The sequence below is a fragment of the Diceros bicornis genome, chromosome 3 (genome assembly GCF_020826845.1).
Source record: "Diceros bicornis minor isolate mBicDic1 chromosome 3, mDicBic1.mat.cur, whole genome shotgun sequence".
Classification (NCBI taxonomy): domain Eukaryota; kingdom Metazoa; phylum Chordata; class Mammalia; order Perissodactyla; family Rhinocerotidae; genus Diceros; species Diceros bicornis.
Genome location: NC_080742.1, coordinates 26090014 through 26109240, shown reverse-complemented (window position 1 = coordinate 26109240; position 19227 = coordinate 26090014). Strand labels below are relative to the sequence as shown.

Genomic DNA, 19227 nt, shown 5'->3' with positions numbered 1-19227 from the left:
CTAGCAAATCGCATACAACAATACGTTAAAAAGATTATACACCATGATCAAGTGGGATTTATTCCAGGGATGCAGGGATGGTTTAACATTTGCAAATCAATCAACGTAAACACCACATTAATAAAATGAAGAATAAAAATCACATGATCATCTCAATAGATGCAGAGAAAGCATTTGACAAGATACAGCATCCATTTATGATAAAAACTCCAAATAAAATGGGTATAGAAGGAAAGTACCTCAACATAATAAAGACCATATATGAGAAACCCACAGCTAATATCATCCTCAATGGTGAAAAACTGAAAGCCATCCTTCTAAGAACAGGAACCAGACATGGATGCCCACTGTCACCACTCCTATTTAACATAGTACTGGAAGTCCTAGCCAGAGCAATCAGGCAAGAGAAAGAAATAAAAGGGATCCAAATTGGAAAGGAAGAAGTGAAACTGTCACTATTTGCAGATGACATGATTTTATATATAGAAAACTCTAAAGAATCCACCAGAAAACTTTTAGAAGTAATAAACGAATATGGTAAAGTTGCAGGATACAAAATCAACATACAAAAATCAGTTGCATTTCTGTACACTAACAACGAAGTAGCAGAAAGAGAAATTAAGAATACCATCCCATTTACAATTGCAACAAAAAGAATAAAATACCTAGAAATAAACTTAACCAAAGAGGTGAAAGATCTGTACACTGAAAACTATAAAACATTTCTGAAAGAAATTGAAGAAGACACAAAGAAATGGAAAGCTATTCCATGCTCTTGGATTGGAAGAATTAACATAGTTAAGATGTCCATACTTCCTAAAGCCATCTATAGATTCAATGCAATCCCTATCAAAGTTCCAACAACATTTTTCACAGAAATAGAACAAAGAATCCTAAAATTTATATGGAACAACAAAAGATCCCGAATAGCTAAAGGAATCCCGAGAAAAAAGAACAAAGCTGGAGGTATCACACTCCCTGATTTCAAAATATACTACAAAGCTATAGTAACCAAAACAGCATGGTACTGGCACAAAAACAGACACACAGATCAATGGAATAGAATCGAAAGCCCAGAAATAAACCCACACATCTATGGACAGCTAATCTTTGACAAAGGATCCAAGAACATACAATGGGGAAAAGAAAGTCTCTTCACAAATGGTGTTGGGAAAACTGGATAGCCACATGCAAAAAAATGAAAGTAGACCCTTACCTTACACCATACACAAAAATTAACTCCAAATGGATTAAAGACTTGAATTTAAGACCTGAAACTGTGAAACTTCTAGAAGAAAACATAGGCAGTACGCTCTTCGACATCCGTCTTAGCAACATCTTTTCAAACACCACGTCTGACCGGGCAAGAGAAACAATAGAAAAAATAAACAAATGGGACTACATCAAACTAAAAAGCTTCTGCACAGCAAAGGAAACCATCAACAAAATGAAAAGACAACCTAACAATTGGGAGAAGATATTTGCAAACCATACATCTGATAAGGGCTTAATCTCCAAAATATATCAAGAACTCATGCATCTCAACAACAAAAAAACTAACAACCCAATTAAAAAATGGGCAAAAGACCTGAACAGACATTTCTCCAAAGAAGATAGATGGCCAACAGACACATGAAAAGATGTTCAAAATCACTATCAGGGAAATGCAAATCAAAACTACAATGAGATATCACCTGACACCCGTCAGAATGGCTATAATTAACAAGACAGGAAACAACATGTGTTGGAGAGGATGTGGAGAGAAGGGAACTCTCATACACTGCTGGTGGGAGTGCAAACTGGTGCAGCCACTATGGAAAACTGTATGGAGATTCCTCAAAAAATCAAGGTTAGAACTACCATATGATCCAGCTATTCCACTGTTGGGTATTTATCCAAAGAACTTGAAAACACCAATTTGTAAAGGTACATGCACTCCTGTGTTCATTGCAGCGTTATTCACAATAGCCAAGACTTGGAAGCAACCTAAGTGCCCATCAAGGGACGAATGGATAAAGAAGCTGTGGTATATATACACAATGGAATACTACTCAGCCATAAGAAACGATGAAATCCAGCCATTTGTGACAACATGGATGGACATTGAGGGTATAATGCAAAGTGAAATAAGTCAGAGGGAGAAGGTCAAATACCGTATGATTTCCTTCCTTAAGTAGTAGATAGTAACAACAATAAACAAACACATAAGGACAGAGATTGGATTGGTGGTTGCCGGGGGGGAGGGGGGGGAGGGAGGGGGGTGAAGGGGATGGTTCGGTACATGTGTGTGGTGATGGGTTGTAGTTGGTGTTTTGGTGGTGAACATGATGTAATCTGTGCAGAAGTGGAGGTGTAGTGATGTACACCTGAAATTTTTACAATGTTGTAAACCAATGTTACTGCAATAAACAAAAAATTAAAAAAAAAAAAAGAGGGTTTTTTTTATTATGTTATTTATACCAGAAAACTTAGAAGCTTTCACGATTAAGATGGTTTGATTTTGTTCTTTCTCTAAATCTTTACTGCTTGAGGATTCAGAATCTCTCAGTGAAGTCTGGTATAAATCTGGGTTCATGGGCTCAAATCATCCTTTGAGTAGGGCTAGTTCCGTGCATATCATGCTTTTTGTGCAGTGAAAATTAAGAGACATCACTGTGCTCAAAATCTTTCCCTGTCTTCCTAGCTTGTCTGAAATACCACCTTTTAGAATCAATCTTTGGAGTTACCACAAAGAGGCAGGAATACCTCTAAAAAGGTCATATACATGGACTAAGCAGGGGACTAGAACCAGTGAACACCTCATCACAGAACAATTTATCAGACAACAGGGAATTAACAGGAACAGGGTAGCTGGGTGACCACCCAGCAGGGGGCTGGACAGAAAGCACACGATGGGTAAGGTGATGGAAAGGGTACAACAAGGGCTGGAAAGGCCTGAGGCATATCGACTTTCCTACAGAGGGAAGCTATTGGCTCAGGTGGGATCCAGAGTCAGGCAGCGGGAGGGCTGCATTTCACAGTATTCTTAGGCAACCTGACATCTGATACTTCTAATCTGATTATTCAGCCACTTACAGCAAAAGTTAAGAAAATGAAAAAATTTTAAAGCAATTTATTACAGGGTCTCAGTGGATTTGCACAACAAGATGTACACAGGATTACAAAAGCCAATGAATAAAATTCAATAAGAATTCTCAGGTTTTACTGTCGTATAACTCATTACGTTTTGATAAAAGGAAGCCCCTCTTGGATCAAGTATAAAAAGGTGTGTATTTAGAAGATGAGAGGGTTCTCATTTCAGCAAGTCTGGGGATCAAACTCAGCAGTAATATGGCAATAGCACTCCAATCTATTCTTTGAAGGTCACCTTTATCCAAAGCTCTCTTTGGCAGACCCTGTTGGCTATCTCTCCAATATCCACCCCACATGCCACTAGCTAACAGAACCCTGAATGGGTCAGAGATCCTCCCTTCTCCCATATAACAGGGCGAGAGGAACTCACCCCAGCTCCAGGGTGATCCTGATTAATATCAACTAATCTCAGAGATACCTATTCCTTTTCCAAGGATTGTTTTAGCAGGAAGTTTGACCCAATTCTGGACAAGACTTTGCAAGTTTCTGTAAAAAGCTTTCCTGGTTCCCTACAGTGGGACAGAGGAGGAGGTGGTCTTTCTGTCTCTTCGGGACACGAGAATGGCAAAGCAGCAGAGCTGGAGTCACACCTGGGGCTGCCCAGCCTCTGGATTTACAGTCATGTGAGATAATAATCTCCTATTATGTAAGATTTTTTGTGTCAGACTTTTCTACCACTTTTAGCCCAAAGCATCCTAATTCATTATCAAAATTTGCCATAGGAAAATAATTTCATAATACAAATAAGTAAAATCAACACCTGTGATAGACCTAAAAAGTAATACTACCTTTGGGATTCAGGAATTATTTTGAGAATAAAAGAAAGCTTCTTATTAAGGTGCTCAAAACATATCAGGTTTTTGTTTACAAGATTAATCAAATTTCCATACTAATATCAAAGTTACCTTCTGAAAACAGTACTATTGATTTTAAGACTCAATCACTTTGACAGTCCTCCATTACCAATAGATCAAGTCCACATTCTTTAGCACAGCAATCAAGAACCCACTTGGGTTGACTTGCCAGGCCCCAACTTCACAAAGCAGCTTGGTCCCCCAGCCTTCCCGGGCTCCCTGAACGTTATACAACAATTTTTTGTCTCTGTTTCTGAAGAGATTTCAGGAGTTTAGAGTGCTCTAGGCCAAATATTATGAATAAAAATTATTACTGTACAGACTGTATAAAAGATTGTGCCCAGTCCATACTGGTCCTCTGGATATACAATAGATGTTACTTTAGTGAAATTTAAATTCTTTAAATTTTTTATATCAATTTTCCTTTGTTTTCTCATCCAGAGGCACATTCACATCACCATATCATTGTCCTGTCTCTTTTCTCTGCTTTAGATAATCCTTGCCCAGCAAAATCTTACACAGCTTAAAACTCAGGAAAAAAATGAATTTTTCTGTGAAGTTTTATGAAAAGCCCCTTACCACGCAAGATTGTTCATTCTCTCCCTGGGTTGATACCACCAGAATCAGCTTTGCTCACCTTGCACTACAGATCACCGGAGAGGGGTCTGTTTCCTCCACATGGTCACAAGCCCCCGGAACACTGAGATAATTTCCCTGATCTGAGCTGAATCTGATTAGGGTTTACAGATCTCCAATCAAATCTCTTTTTGTTGGAAGAGAAAAAGATATTAAGAATTTCACTAGTGGGGAGGGAAACAAATGTAGTTCTTTTTTAATTGATTGTTTCAGCCTTGGAGATATTAAGAACTCATTCCCTTAGAACTGTAACGTGTCTTTAAAATCCTGATTATCACCTCACCCCCACTACGGTTAACTACCATGACGTTCTGAAAGAAGCTATACCTGAGATCCTATATTTACCTACATTTCACTTTCAAAAGACAGGTAATTGGAACGCTTTTGTCATTGATTTGTGTGTTGGTTCAATATTTGATTGAAACTAAGACTAAGTGACAGCTGTTAGTCTTTGACTTTTTTATGGAATAATATGATATACAATTGAAACTGCCAAATGAAAACAAGGATCAATCTGTAAACTAGTCACCATAAAAAAATAGAAATCAGTTCTAAAGTAAAAAAGTGAACCTGGTTGTCCCAGAAGGCAAGAAGGTTTTCTTGTTGTCCCAGAAAGCAAAGAAGCACTTAAAGATTAATGGAGTCATGTCAACAGGACTCGGGAACCAAAATGACAGGGTTCCCTCTACCAACTTTGGGACAATTTGAGGATCACAAAGAATAATGACTGTAATTGAATGTAAACATCGAATAAAAATCCACAAGTCCACCCTACATTTTCAAATTTTTTAAAAGAGAGAGAGATGTACCTTCGTGTTTAGGGATGCATATATATGTAATAAAACTATAAAGAAAATCACTGAAATGATATCACAAAAGTCAGGGTGGCTGTTGCCAGTGGTAGGGAGGGAGAGAGTATACTGCAGGTTTGGGGGATGCTGGTACTGTTCTATACCTGGGTAATGGTTACACTGGTATTCTCTTTATAATATTTTTTAATTGTTCATATATGTTACTTGGACTATTGACTATGTATGTTATATCTCAATAATAAGAGTTTTAATCAGTCATAATGCAAAAATGTAGAATTAGCAAACAAGGGTTGGTGTCTGCAGAAAAATTATCAATAAATATCTTCAAGAAAAATTATCAATAAATATCTTCAATAAAGTTCCATCACACTCTCAGTATCATTGTTCATACCTGTGTTATGCCCTTTCACACACTGTCCATCATTGTTTACTTCTCTACCCCAACTAGGCTGTCACGTTCTTGGGGACAGGGTCCTTGTCTTTTCATATCTCTATCCCCAAATCCAACAGCGTCCAGCATGTGGTGAGTACTCTATAAATGTTTGATGGATGGATATATGAGTGAATGACTAAATAAACGAACAAATGAGCAAGCAGTATAAAATAAATTCTCTTCTGATACCTTCAAGTTTCAAGTCACACACAAGTAACCATCAGCATTAATGTACTGAATTGAAATACAGAGAGTTCATTTTTTAAAATCATATATTATCTCTGACAACAATGTTAATAACAGTAGCAAAGAAAAATAAATGTAATTAGTTTTCTATTAAACAGGGTATAGCACGTAAAGGAGAATAATACTATATTTGAATACATTTGTACACAAAATAGTCTAATTTTTTGTTTCTGTATCTGAAGAGATTTCAGGATCTTTGAGTCTCCAGGCCAAACATTCTGAATAAAAATTATTACTATATAACATTATAAATATAGACTGTATAAAAGATTATGCTCAGTCCATACTGGTCCTCTGGATGTACAATAGATTTTACTTAAATTTAAATTCTTTGAATTCTTTATATCAACTTTCCCTTGTTCTCTTTCCTTTTTTTTTTTTTTTTTTTGTGAGGAGATCAGCCCTGAGCTAACATCCGCCAATCCTCCTCTTTTTTTTTGCTGAGGAAGACGGCCCTGGGCTAACATCGGTGGCCATCTTCCTCCACTTTATATGGGACGCCGCCACAGCATGGCTTACCAAGCAGTGCGTCGGTGCGCGCCCGGGATCCGAACCAGCGAACCCCGGGCCGCCGCAGCGGAGCGCGCGCACCCAACCGCTTGCGCCACGGGGCCGGCCCCCCTTTTTTTTTTTTTAAACTAATCATCTGGCAAAAACAAGTCAGGATTAAAAATTGGGTATTTAAACTTTCCATCTGTTTCTATTTAATATACATGGAAACTTGTCATAACTGTTATTTTTTATCGAAGGGATGTTTTGATTAAAGAGTCCATTCATAAATGAAAGCCTGATGGTATCTCCTAAGTTCACTGAAATATCCTGTATCTTATACTTCACCTTATAGACTCAAAATTAAAATTTCATGTGGAAACACATCTGAGTGAGGTATAAAGCTTGACTGTTTTTAACTTTTGACTCTGGAAATAAAGCATAAGCAAACAGTAGGATTAATCATTCATTTGCTAATTCTTCTTCCCTTGAGACATTAGCAGAGAGAATACAAGAAACCGATTTTTTTCAGGAAAATCTTCCATTTTTGTTTCTGCAACTATAGTTTATCTTTTAAAAGAATACACTGGGGAAGCTAAATTCTCTGGACTGGACTAAAGGGAAGTTGTAACGGAGCTATTTTATCACGTCTACTGGAGAGGGAAATGTGTGTTTGTGAATAGAAGAGGCCCATCTGCTGCTTCTACCTGCTGAAAAGGACACTTGACCCTCTGAGAAGCAGGGGAAGAGAAAAGACCAAGGCAGCACAAAGAATAACCTCAAGAGAGACTGTACATATTCTAGGCCTCTCTTGGCCTCACTTCTCCAACATGTCTAAATTGGATAAAATTGAAGTTAAGGTGAGCTAATTATTGCAGTAAGTCATCATCAGTAAGGTTTTCTTAAAACAAAATATTTAAATATGACGCATTAAAATATTCAATTAATATGCAAATATATTGCCATAAAACATTAACCTAATATGTATCCTAGCGTAAGACAAGTTTCTAATTTTTTATCCCTGAGAGCCAGGGATGTGGTCCAGCAAATGGGAGTGCACTAACTGAATGGGTGCTACAGAGTGTTGTTCCAGCACAGTCCTCAGAGAGGAGCATCACAGTGCCTTTCTCTCCAAATCACACAGCTTTATAACATGCACCCAGGTATAATTCCTGCTAGATACCGTCCATATAACTGTGACTAGCCACCAGGCTGCAACAATATTCATGACCCCTTTCTAACATCAAACCGTGGTGCCTGTGGATTCTTATCCTATGCTTCTGGGACCATTTCCTTGAAGGAAGTTCAAGCTGATCTTTATCCTCTACCAGTTTCCAGGAAGATCCTGGAGCCTCTGAAAAACTTTCATTTTAATAACTAGGCTGTTGATCTTTGTTTCTTCGTAGTATATCTAGCACTATCACTTTTATACCATTATAGGTCAAAACTGTTCAAGTTTAGACAACATACAAGAGTCACCTGAGGATATCGTGGCCACACTCCCTGCCTGAAAATGGTTGTAGTTAATCCTGGGACAAGAGGGTGCAGTACAATGTGCCACATCAGGTCTCACTGGCTGAGAACATATGCCAACAGGTGAAGGGTGAGAAAATATACATATATTCAGAGTGTACAATAACAGATTGATATATATTTTTTGTATGTGTGAGAGAAATATTCCAGACACAAAGAGCAACAAGCTAGCTCTATGAGTAGACGGTATCACCTGGGTAAGTACGTACCTCAGACCTCACTCTAAGACATAGTCTTCACTAGAAAACAAATAGTGCTTTTACAGAACAAGTGTCCTTGTTCTGTAAATTGAGTCTCTTAACCTGCAAAGATTTTGTTCAGCCAATATTTTAACAGCCACATCATAAACTTAAATTATATTAAATATGACTAGGGAACTCAATTTGCTATACCTAGCCAAGTTCCCTGTGGTTGGCGCGTACCACTCTCACTGCTAGATAATTTAGCAGAGTTCAATAATTTGGCACCTGGGAGAAAAACAGCACTGAGCTCTGACAATTCAATCTTCAACATGTCTCCCAATCACGGTAAAAACTCAAAAGAGGTTCTATGCAATTATGCAAGAACATTTATTGCAAGTTGCATTGTTGCACATTAAAAGTATTTACCGTATCTAGTAAATTACATTTTCAACTCATCTAAATAAACCTGTAATTCAAAAATATACAGTTGGGCCAGCCCCGTGGCTTAGTGGTTGAGTGCACGCACTCCACTGCTGGCGGCCCGGGTTCGGATCCCGGGCGCACACCAACGCACCGCTTCTCCGGCCATGCTGAGGCCGCGTCCCACATACAGCAACTAGAAGGATGTGCAGCTATGACATACAACTATCTACTGGGGCTTTGGGGGAAAAATAAATAAATAAAATTACAAAAATATACAGTAATCATTTTAACTATAAAAATAGTATTTATATGATACTTTCCTTGAAAAACTAAAGATCATAAATAGTCTTGGTTTTATTGAATAATTCTGTATTTTATGTATAATGTAAACAGTATGCTCATAAGTGTGCTGAAATCTCCAGATTCCCCTATTAAAAGAGCAGGTAATGCTACAAACATCTCAAGGTCATATTTTTTTTTTTTTTGTGAGGAAGATCAGCCCTGAGCTAACATCCATGCTAATCTTTCTCTTGCTGAGGAAGACTGGCTCTGAGCTAACATCTATTGCCAATCCTCCTCCTTCTTTTTTCCCCCAAAGCCCCAGTAGATAGTTGTATGTCATAGTTGCACATCCTTCTAGTTGCTGTATGTGGGACGCGGCCTCAGCATGGCCGGACAAGCGGTGCGTCGGTGCGCACCCAGGATCCGAACCCGGGCCGCCAGCAGCGGAGCGCGCGTACTTAACCGCTAAGCCACGGGGCCAGGCCCCTCAAGGTCATATTAAACAATCAGATGAAAGACAATGTGTCTGCACTAAGGCTGTACTTGAAAAAACAAACCAGAAAGCAGAAAGCTTAAACTGGTAATCTGAAGGAATATAGGGACCTGACTCCACTCTGCTCAGCTCTCATCTATCCTTATAAAAGGGCTGACTTAAGCCTTGCCCAGCTTCCTCCTCACCCATGAGTCTGGCCTTCTGGAGCCTATAAATGGCTCCAGACCCTAGGGTCCTGTTGCTCTAGGACTCCTTGCAGATGCCCCTTCCAAAACAATTTTCCATATCTTAGCTTTAGGATTGGTCTCTGCCTTGGATCACTTTCTAGCCCTTTGCCAGACATATCCAATGGACCTTCCAGTGCCTTCCAACACAACTGCCTTTTGCTCTGGGCTTTGCAGCCAAGGGCTGTCCCACTAACAACCAAGGCCACCCTGGGCTGAGTCCAGGAGACTTTCTGCCTGTAAGAGAAAGTTATAATGTCCAGTTTTAGGATTCCCAGTTTAAAACTACCACTTTTCAACTTAGAACAAATAAGAGGAAATGAAATATGCTTCAGCTAAGGTATATGTGAGGTCTATATAAAGTTCCTTAGGGTATTCTACCATTGGCAGAATCTTATGCCTTAAAAAGTGTCAAAACTTCAATATATATTTCAAAAGTAGAGTTTTATTATGAATCAAAGAGCATAAGATCATAACCATGAGAAGTATGGAACTCTTTCCAGACTTTCAATGGACATGGAACTGAAACCCTGAAAGCTTAGCAACTATTTATACTTGACACCATCCCTCCTGCAAAACAGAACTTATAGAAAAACAGCTGTTACTGCACCATTAAAAAAAACAAAAGTCCACTTTGGAAAACAGTTTAGCATTTCTCAAAATAATTAAACATAAAACTACCATATGACCCAATGTTTTCACTTCTAGGTGTCTACCTAAGAGAAATGAAAACTTACATTCACACACAGACTTGCATGTGAATGTTCACAGCAGCATTATTTATAAATGCCAAAAACTGGAAAGAACCTAAATGCCCATCATCAGATGAACGGATAGACACAATGTGGTATATTCATACAATGAAATAATACTCCACAATAAAAAGGAATGAACCACTGACGCATGCCACATCACAGATGAACTTCCAAAACATGCCAAATAAAAGAAGCCAGACACAAAAACACATATTCCCCTTATACGAAATGTCCAGAAAACGCAAATTTATAAAGATAAAAAAGTAGATTGGTGACTGCCTGGGGCTGGAGATAGGAATGAGGATTAAGTTAAAATGGAAATAAGGGATCTTACTGGAGAAATGAAAAGTGTTTTAAAACTGATTTATGGTGATGGTTCCACCACAGATTAAATTTACTAAAAAAAAATCATTGAATTGTACAACTTGAAATGGGTGAATTTTATGACAAGTAAAAATACTTCAAAAAAATTTTTTTAAATCAAAAGTGTTTAATTTTATTCAATAAATATGTTACTAAAAGTTTATATGTTATATTTGAGGTTATATTTGATTAGCACAAATAAAAGTAGCATTGAGAAAGAGGATATAACAATAAGTACAGGAGAAATTTTAGAAATTATTTTCTAAAAAGCTCATACAAATATATACTGATAAAGCTGAAACGCTCCATGCTGTGGACAATTCTTTGGGAAAATGCAATTTCCCAAAGGTGGCTTAAAAACAAGTAGATGAATACATCAATATCCATCAAAAAAAATTATTTATCAAAGACTTACCTCTTAAGAGGGTTGCAAGACTAGTCAGGATAAAGATAAGGACTTTTAAACATTAAAATATATGTATATAACTCCTATACTACACAATATAATGTTTCGGGGAATTTTTGTAAGTGAAAAAGGTTCATTTTACACAGCTTCTAACAGGGGATAGAAAGAAAAAAAAAAAGACTAATACCAATCTCATTTATGATTGTTGATGTAAAAATTCTAAATAATTTAAGAGTAAATCTATTTTAGTAGTTAGTAATGGGGTACCTGAAGAGACTGGATCTTAACATTTTAAGCTAGAAACTGCCTTAAAATCAGTTGCAGCACTCTAAAATGGAAACTAGAATTTGCAATTGTCAACTCTCCCTTTTTGAGGGGCAGGTCCACCTAGTAAACCCTTGGAGTTCTCTGAACTCTTGGGAACACTTGAACCAGAAAGAAAAGCAATTACACTCTCCTCAAGGTGCTAACTGCAGAGTTATGCCACTACACGTTTGTTGTTTGTCAGCCTGCCTCATTCCTGAAAACTACTGTCTGCCCTCATCTAAGCACTGGATCAGAGGAAATCAGGAGCTAGAGCTAAAGCAGGAAGGCTGTGAAATCCTGATATTCTTCACCTCACGCAGGAGGAAACACTGTGACAAGGAAATGCATTTGGTATTCTGGGCTGCAGGCATCCCACATGGGATACTGTTTAAAACTGAATAAGCCAGACTTTGAGAAAGGTCCCGTCAAGACACGGGAGTCAGGTCAGATCATAACTCTGTGAGTAGGGGTCCAATTTCACTTTCTGAGAATGGATGTCCCCACTGCTTTTCACCTTGAGGCAGAATGCAAGGTGCCTTGGACCAGGGAAAGAAAAGACTTTCCCTTTTCTCTGCCTGGCTCTGAGCAGAGGATATGTCTGTGCTCTCCCAGTGGTGGCACCAACCCACCACAAGAAGGCCTGTGGATGGTTTGGGCTTGTGGGTTCTTGGAGTGACCACTCCTGGCAGATATTAGCAGCCATCACTGGTGGAGGGCAGCTGTACTCAGCAGAGCAGCTGTCATGACGGTCACTGCAGATGCTCTACCAGAGCCAGATAGAGAGCGGGAAGATTAAAGACTACAGAACAAATTTCAGAAAGAGTTGAGGGAAATGCTTGGAGATGGAGGTAATCTACAGCAGGAAGGCCAGCAGGGGCTTGTGCCATAATAATTTAGATAAAAACAGGAGGTGTAATTCCACTTTATAGTCACAACTAGATAGGCCAGCAACACACAGACTACAACGATGAACTATCCAACATGACAAAATAGAGTTTATCCTCTACAGTCAAGAATAATTTCTAATAACAGGAAACATTAATATAATAAACCACAACAGGTCAAATAAGAAAATCCATACGTTCACTTGCATTGACTAGAAAAGCATTCAGTAAAATGTAATACCTATTCTTTAAAAAAAAATTAGTAAACGATACGGAATACTGCTTTAACATGATAAAGATTAGCTCTCAAAAATCAATAATCAACATTCTACTTAACAATAAATACTAGAGATATTCCTATTACCAAAAGAACCAAGACAAAAATGCTATTATCACCAAATAATAGAGTTCAGGAACTTCTAGAAAAAGCATTAAGGTGTGCAATAGTAATAAGAAGTATCATTTTGGAAAGGAAAAAAAAACTCTCATGATTTTCCAGTCATGTTATTGTCAAACTAGCAAACCCAAGAGAAACAATGAAAAACCAATAGCAAATTAAGAATGACACCAATAATTAATTATAAAATATGATTAAAAAATACCCACAGTAGCAACAAAAAATATAATTCCCATGATATGTTCTACATGAAATGTGCAGGACCTATAAAAACTAAAGTACTAAATTTTACTGAGAGACAAAAAAGATGCTTAAATTAAAAAAAAAAAAACACACAATGAGACATTAATGGAAAGACAATACCATAATATGTATACTTTTCCCAAATTAAAATATAGATTTAGTGACAGTCCAATTAAAATCCCAAAAAGAGAGTGACAAATTACTCTACATTTACATATTAGAAAAGGCAAAAATATCTGAGAAATTTTGCAAAAGAAAACTAATAATGAGAAAGTTTTCCACGCTAGACATTAAAACACTTATAAAGCTACAATAGTACAGTGACACTAGGCCCAGTAACTAATGAATAGATCTTCAGAAGAGATTGCTTTGAGAAGACATTAAAATATACAATAACTAAATATGATGAATAAAAGATCATAAGTCAGTGGGAGAAGGAGTGAATAATGCAACACATGGTGTGGAGAAAATCAATAGCCTCTGCTTAGACTATCATCCAAAGTCTTTTCTGCAGCCTACAAGGCCCTGCATGACTTGGGTCCTTCTACCTTTCCAACTTCATTTAATAACTCACTTGGCTCACCCTGTTCCAGTTTCCTAAGCCATCTTCCTGTCTCTCAAACATGCTTAGCTTATCCCTGCCTCAGGGCCTTGGCACATGCTGTTCTCTCTGCCTGGGTGCCCCTTCAGTTCAAACATCATCTCCTCAGAGATGGCCTGTCACTGATAACTGTTGCTTAAATAACACCCTCACCTCCACATCAGGCACTTGCTATTAATGGCACTGACATTCTCTGAAATTACTTTATTTGTTAACATGTTCATTATCTTTCTGACTAGAATATGTGCTTCCTAAGAGTAGGGAGCTTATTTCCTTGTTTCTACCAAGTCTTCAGAGTCTAGAAGAACTGTTAGCAGTTACTAGAGGCTTAAGAAATTTACATATGTATGTACATATATATGTATGTATGTATACATGTGTTTGTTTTTGTACATATACACGTGTGTGTATGCATATGTGTATACATATGTTTATATACATATATTGTGTGTGTATAAAATGAAGATAAGAATCCCTATTGATAAGGCCTATTCAATACACATTTGTTTTCTACACAATAGTTTTATATTAAATGTACATATAAACAAATATTTACCACAATGAACTTAGTCAAACAGCAACATATTCAGTTAACAGATTTATTAATAACAGTGAGAGATCTATTATGTTATTATCATCACATAACATAATCATTTAATTATAATATTATCCTCATCACTTATTTTTATCCACACTGTAAACATTCTATTTACCACACTGTAAATGAAGCATGGTTAAGTAAATGAGACTCTTCCAGACCTAAATTTCAACTCCAATTGAACTCATACACTGTCTTTTATCCACTGTGATTCTTACTTTCCCTGCAAATTCCAGAGTCCCAGTGGAAAGCAAGCAAGAGATGCCTAACTGGCAAATGACTCCCTAAGACTGGACTTGCCCCTCTGAATAGAATTTAGGTGTTCCTTGTCTGACCCTGCTCCTGCTTCTCCTCCCACCCCCCATGCATCTCTACATCACCTCCCACACTGCACAGGCAATCCCATCTACTGACAGCTGTCACGTTTGAGTCCCTAGTTGTCCTCCCTACCCCTCATTGTGAAATAGGGAAAAAAAAGAGACTGATATAAGTATCATAAGTGAGAAAAACTATTTTTGTTGGTATTGAATAAGAAGATAAAGGGAGAGAATCTGTAAAATACAGTCAAAATTTAAGAGTTGGATCATCCAAGATCTGAGAGTTGTACAACAGAATCCCTTCCAAAAGCAGGCTATCAAATTATATATGTAATAATTATATGTTTCACATCCTAAAAAAACCAACCACAGTCCACGTGGAGTATTTGCTCTTCCTTGTGTGGTAGGTGTGTGTGGGGTGTGGGGTGTGGCGTGGTGTGGTGTATGTGTGTGTGTGTGTGTGTGTGTGTGTGTGTAGTATGTGAGGTGTGGTGTATGTGTGTGTGCATGCGTGTGGTTTGTTTTTGTGAGGTCACCTGTTGTAAAGGGATCAAGGAGTACTGAAAGGAAATTTTTCAATATTCTTGCATTGCTTCGGGCAGTGTAATTATCCACTATTTGAAGAAGAGGAAAGAGAGTTACAGGAAAAGACTTGGCTTGAATTGCTCCAATAACATAGTTAAATGTCTTTATTGAGCCTTTTTCTTTCTGAGAAACGTTTCCCAATAAAGTATAATACCAGTTGCTGACCTCTGGAAAGGTCAAAGGTGGCCTTAGGACTAGTTTGACCAGGCCAGGCCATATGTTTGGTTTTATTAATATATCTGCCCTAGAGAGTGAAATTTCACAACAGTGTGACCCCTTGAAGGAACTGAAATTGCTTTCTACCCTTCATAACCTTGACAAAACAGGGACTGGCTGTGCTTTTCATTTTTAACTATTCCATATTCTTTATCTGCCTCCCATAGAAGTTACAAAACAAAGGTTGAAATCTTGTGTAATTTGGTTATAGATAATCTTGTTTTACTGAACATTCGGAAGGAATATTATGTAATGATACTTTTCCTTCCATTCCAATCTAAAAATATGTATTATTGGATCCATTCTGCAACTGGAAGCCAGCTATACATAGACTTATTTAATTTGCCTCCAGTTTAAAACAAAACAAAACAACAAAAAACTCTATCTGTTCCCCAGCCCTAGACTTGCTTCATAAGAAAAAAAACTTTTAAAGAACATATTCAAGTTTTCACCTTCCTGCTCCTTAACCAACACAACCACAAAACAATATACAAACTGAAACCATGAAATAAAAACATTCTCCATAAAAATAAGAAAAAAAATCTTTGTTATCAAATCATCCCAGGTCTTACAGCATAAAGAAATCAGCTACCTGCCACTATGTTTAATATAGATCCCACGCAAGAAAAAAAAAAGAAAAGCACTTTGCATATTCCTCAGCCCAGGAAACTCCATTTATGCTATTATTTTATCCTTTGTACTTCTTGTAATTCCTAATTTTAAGAATAAAAATGTGCAATGGAGGTTCTTGCCAGTATCGCAAAAGAAATGCTGCTTCACCCTTAGTATTCCAAGCTTCATGCTCTGATAAGTGTGGTCATGTGTTTCTCCTTCAGGAACAGAATGTTTTGGGGCTCAGATTTCTCCAAAGGAAGTGAGGTGGTTTGGACAGAATGGACATGAATAAATATCCCTTCTTTGTCTGAGTACTGAAAATCAATGCATTACAAATGCCAGGAACCAGAAACCAAGCGGGGGCTATCCACGATAACAATGATTTAAAGAAGGGATGGGAAAGAGTCATTGAAATAGAAACCTCGGAGCCTGACTTTCCAAATCACACCTAGATATATAAGCTCAGCTTTTAGAAGCTAGTCCCAAACACTTAGCCTCTTTTTCTTTTTCGCTGCTTTACTCTTCCCCAACTCACAGCCTCCACCGTCATCTGGTCATCCTCTGTCTCCCAACTAATTCCAGCTCCTAGTTTCTCAGTCAATCTGACTTCCCAGCCTGGAATTTAGCACCTATTCTGATCAAAGGAGACAGTAGTGAAGGAGAGAAAATCTCTGCCCTCAAGGAGCTTACATTCTAGTGGGAGGAAAAAGACAATAAACAAAATAAATCATTAAAATACAGAGTATTAATTGACCATATGACAACGCTGGTAGTCGAACTTTTTGACCTGTAAAAATGGCAATTTCACATGTTTATATTAAATGGTGATGAACATTATTTTAAAAATGCAGCAGGGGAGGAGAACAGGTAGTAGGGTGGTGGGGGAGTGAGGGTAGAGAGGGTTACAACTTAAAATAGGGCCATCAGTCTCCAACTGGTGGAATGGTGTGAGATTGTTTTTCCGCTTTTCTATTATTTTTCTAAGGAGCATGCATTCCTCTATAACGAATTTTTTACAACTTTATAATATGTAAGTAGCTGAAAAACTGAAATGAGTCACTTAAACACGTAAATTTCAGAGTATTTACATCAAGCAGGAATATAAGGTACAGATCATATTAATACAATCTTACTCCTGCCCTATGAAATTAGGTTAAAAAATACAGTACGGTATAAAACATTTAATTATATATGTTCTAAGCCTTAATTTTAAAAACAAGAAATAAACTGTACTTTAATGAGCATAGTAGGAATACAATTTATGTAACATTTTTAAAATACACATGATCGAAGAACAAACAACTCCTATTGTTGGATCATCCAAACTGTCAATTTCCATCTAACACAACACTTTCAGTATTTAAATTTTTGTGAACTAGAAGAACGTGGGGAGAGGCGACAGCTACTTACAAAATGTACCTTTGAGACAGTTAAATTAAAAAATAAAGTAATGCATGGCTTAGGCATTAACACAACAAAATTGGTATTATCCCAACTTTGTAAATAAATTCCACAAAAATTAGGATACTAGTATAATCAAATATTAAATTAATCCATTGAACATGGACTGAATTCTAAAAGGAAGAAGTGAATTCTCCTCCTCAATATTGACTGACCCAGCTCAGTAACCTATCAGTTCATACATGCCCCTTCCCCCCAAAAAATCTCTAAACCAACACTGTCCAATAGAACTTTCTGCAATGATAGAAATGTTCTGCCTTGTCCAATAAGGTAACCACTAGTCACACATGGCTGTTGAGCATTTGAAATGAGGCTAATGCAAATGAAAAACAGAATTTTTGACTTTATTTAAATTACTTAATTTAAATTTAAACAACCACAAGAGGCTAGTGGCTACCTATCCAGATAGCACAGCTCTAAGGCCTGCCTCCTACATCCTTTTTTAAATTAACTCATAGTCTTCCATCTAGCTGGTTCCCCAGTGTAGACAACTTAGGCCCTACTTCTCACTCTTGGTCTACCTTTCTGTCCTTCTGGCCTCACACTTTCTTCCTGAGCTGTTGCACAGCTGATTTCAGCAAAGCTGTGGGCTCGTGCTGCTCAGCTCAGAACACTGGCTGACACAGCCCTGGTCTCTTCTCACTTGCTCATGATAAGAAGTGGGATCCAAATGCTTTTTTTAAAAAAGTGAACAGATAACTAAACGTCCTGTAAGACTTATTAGACACTACACTTACCCAAATGGAAGAGATTAACTCCAGTGATTTATCAAAAGCCACTTCCAAATCTAAAATTCTAGGTAGACAAATGACAATTTCCAAAATTATACTGTTACAGAATAATCCCAGTACCCTAAACCTCACATAAATCAACTCCCAAATCAAAGCATCTAATGGTATTATTAGGAATCACACATCATGCATGCAGCCAGACCTCTGAATCACTGAGCAAAAAGGGTAACTTTCTGTTTTCTGCTATTCTTAAGAAAGATATTTTAATACCCACAGTATTACTTTCATATTTGACTGTCATTCATAGGAACTTAGGCCACATATATTCTAAGCAAAATATTGGAGTAAGTCTTGCCTGCCACTTTACATTCTTAAATCTGGTACACCTGTTCAACTTCAAATGGATAGCCATCTCCTGCTGTTTGCCAGACTTTATAACTTACAGTCAGTAGATATAATAATTTTAACTGTAGTGTTTAACTGATACAGGAAGGTGAAGTAAAATATAGTAAGAAAACAAAACTTTACAGAAGGATAAGAAAGTGGATTCAACATGTATCTGATGAAATTGAGTGCAGCTCAACAAAGACTTACTGATTTAGCATGACATCGAGAATAAATGATGTTCCAAAGGCATCAACCTGGAAGCTTGCTTGGTCAACATGAGTCAACTGCAACAGCAAAAAGACAAAAGGTATTTGTTATTCAGCCATAACAATTAGAAGATATGCATTTCTTATGATCATTCAAAGAGGTTTATAATATCATAAATTAAAAAACCAATTCAATATGGAGATTAAATGAAAATAAAGTAAAATTTGCACCTTCTCAGAAACCAAGCATTCACCAATCTGAAGTAAAGTACCCCCTAATCAAGCAGGACAAGTGCCCTACCTTTCTGGTTTATCTCAAGTGGCTAAACATTCCATTTACAAGACTGCACTTTATTCATTTCATTCTATATTAGATGACTGGCTACTTTAACATTAAGCTTTGTACATTAAAAAAGA

General features: G+C 37.3%; 1 protein-coding gene across 10 annotated transcripts in view; it reads right to left on the bottom strand.

Moving 5' to 3' along the window:
- ADAM22 (ADAM metallopeptidase domain 22) overlaps positions 1–19227 on the bottom strand; it is a 215805-nt gene that overhangs the window by 165588 nt on the left and 30990 nt on the right. For all 10 annotated transcript variants that reach the window (XM_058524953.1, XM_058524944.1, XM_058524962.1 and 7 more), the window contains exon 3: positions 18812–18888. In XM_058524953.1, the coding sequence (XP_058380936.1) occupies positions 18812–18888 (77 nt within the window). The remainder of the gene's footprint in view (positions 1–18811; positions 18889–19227) is intronic.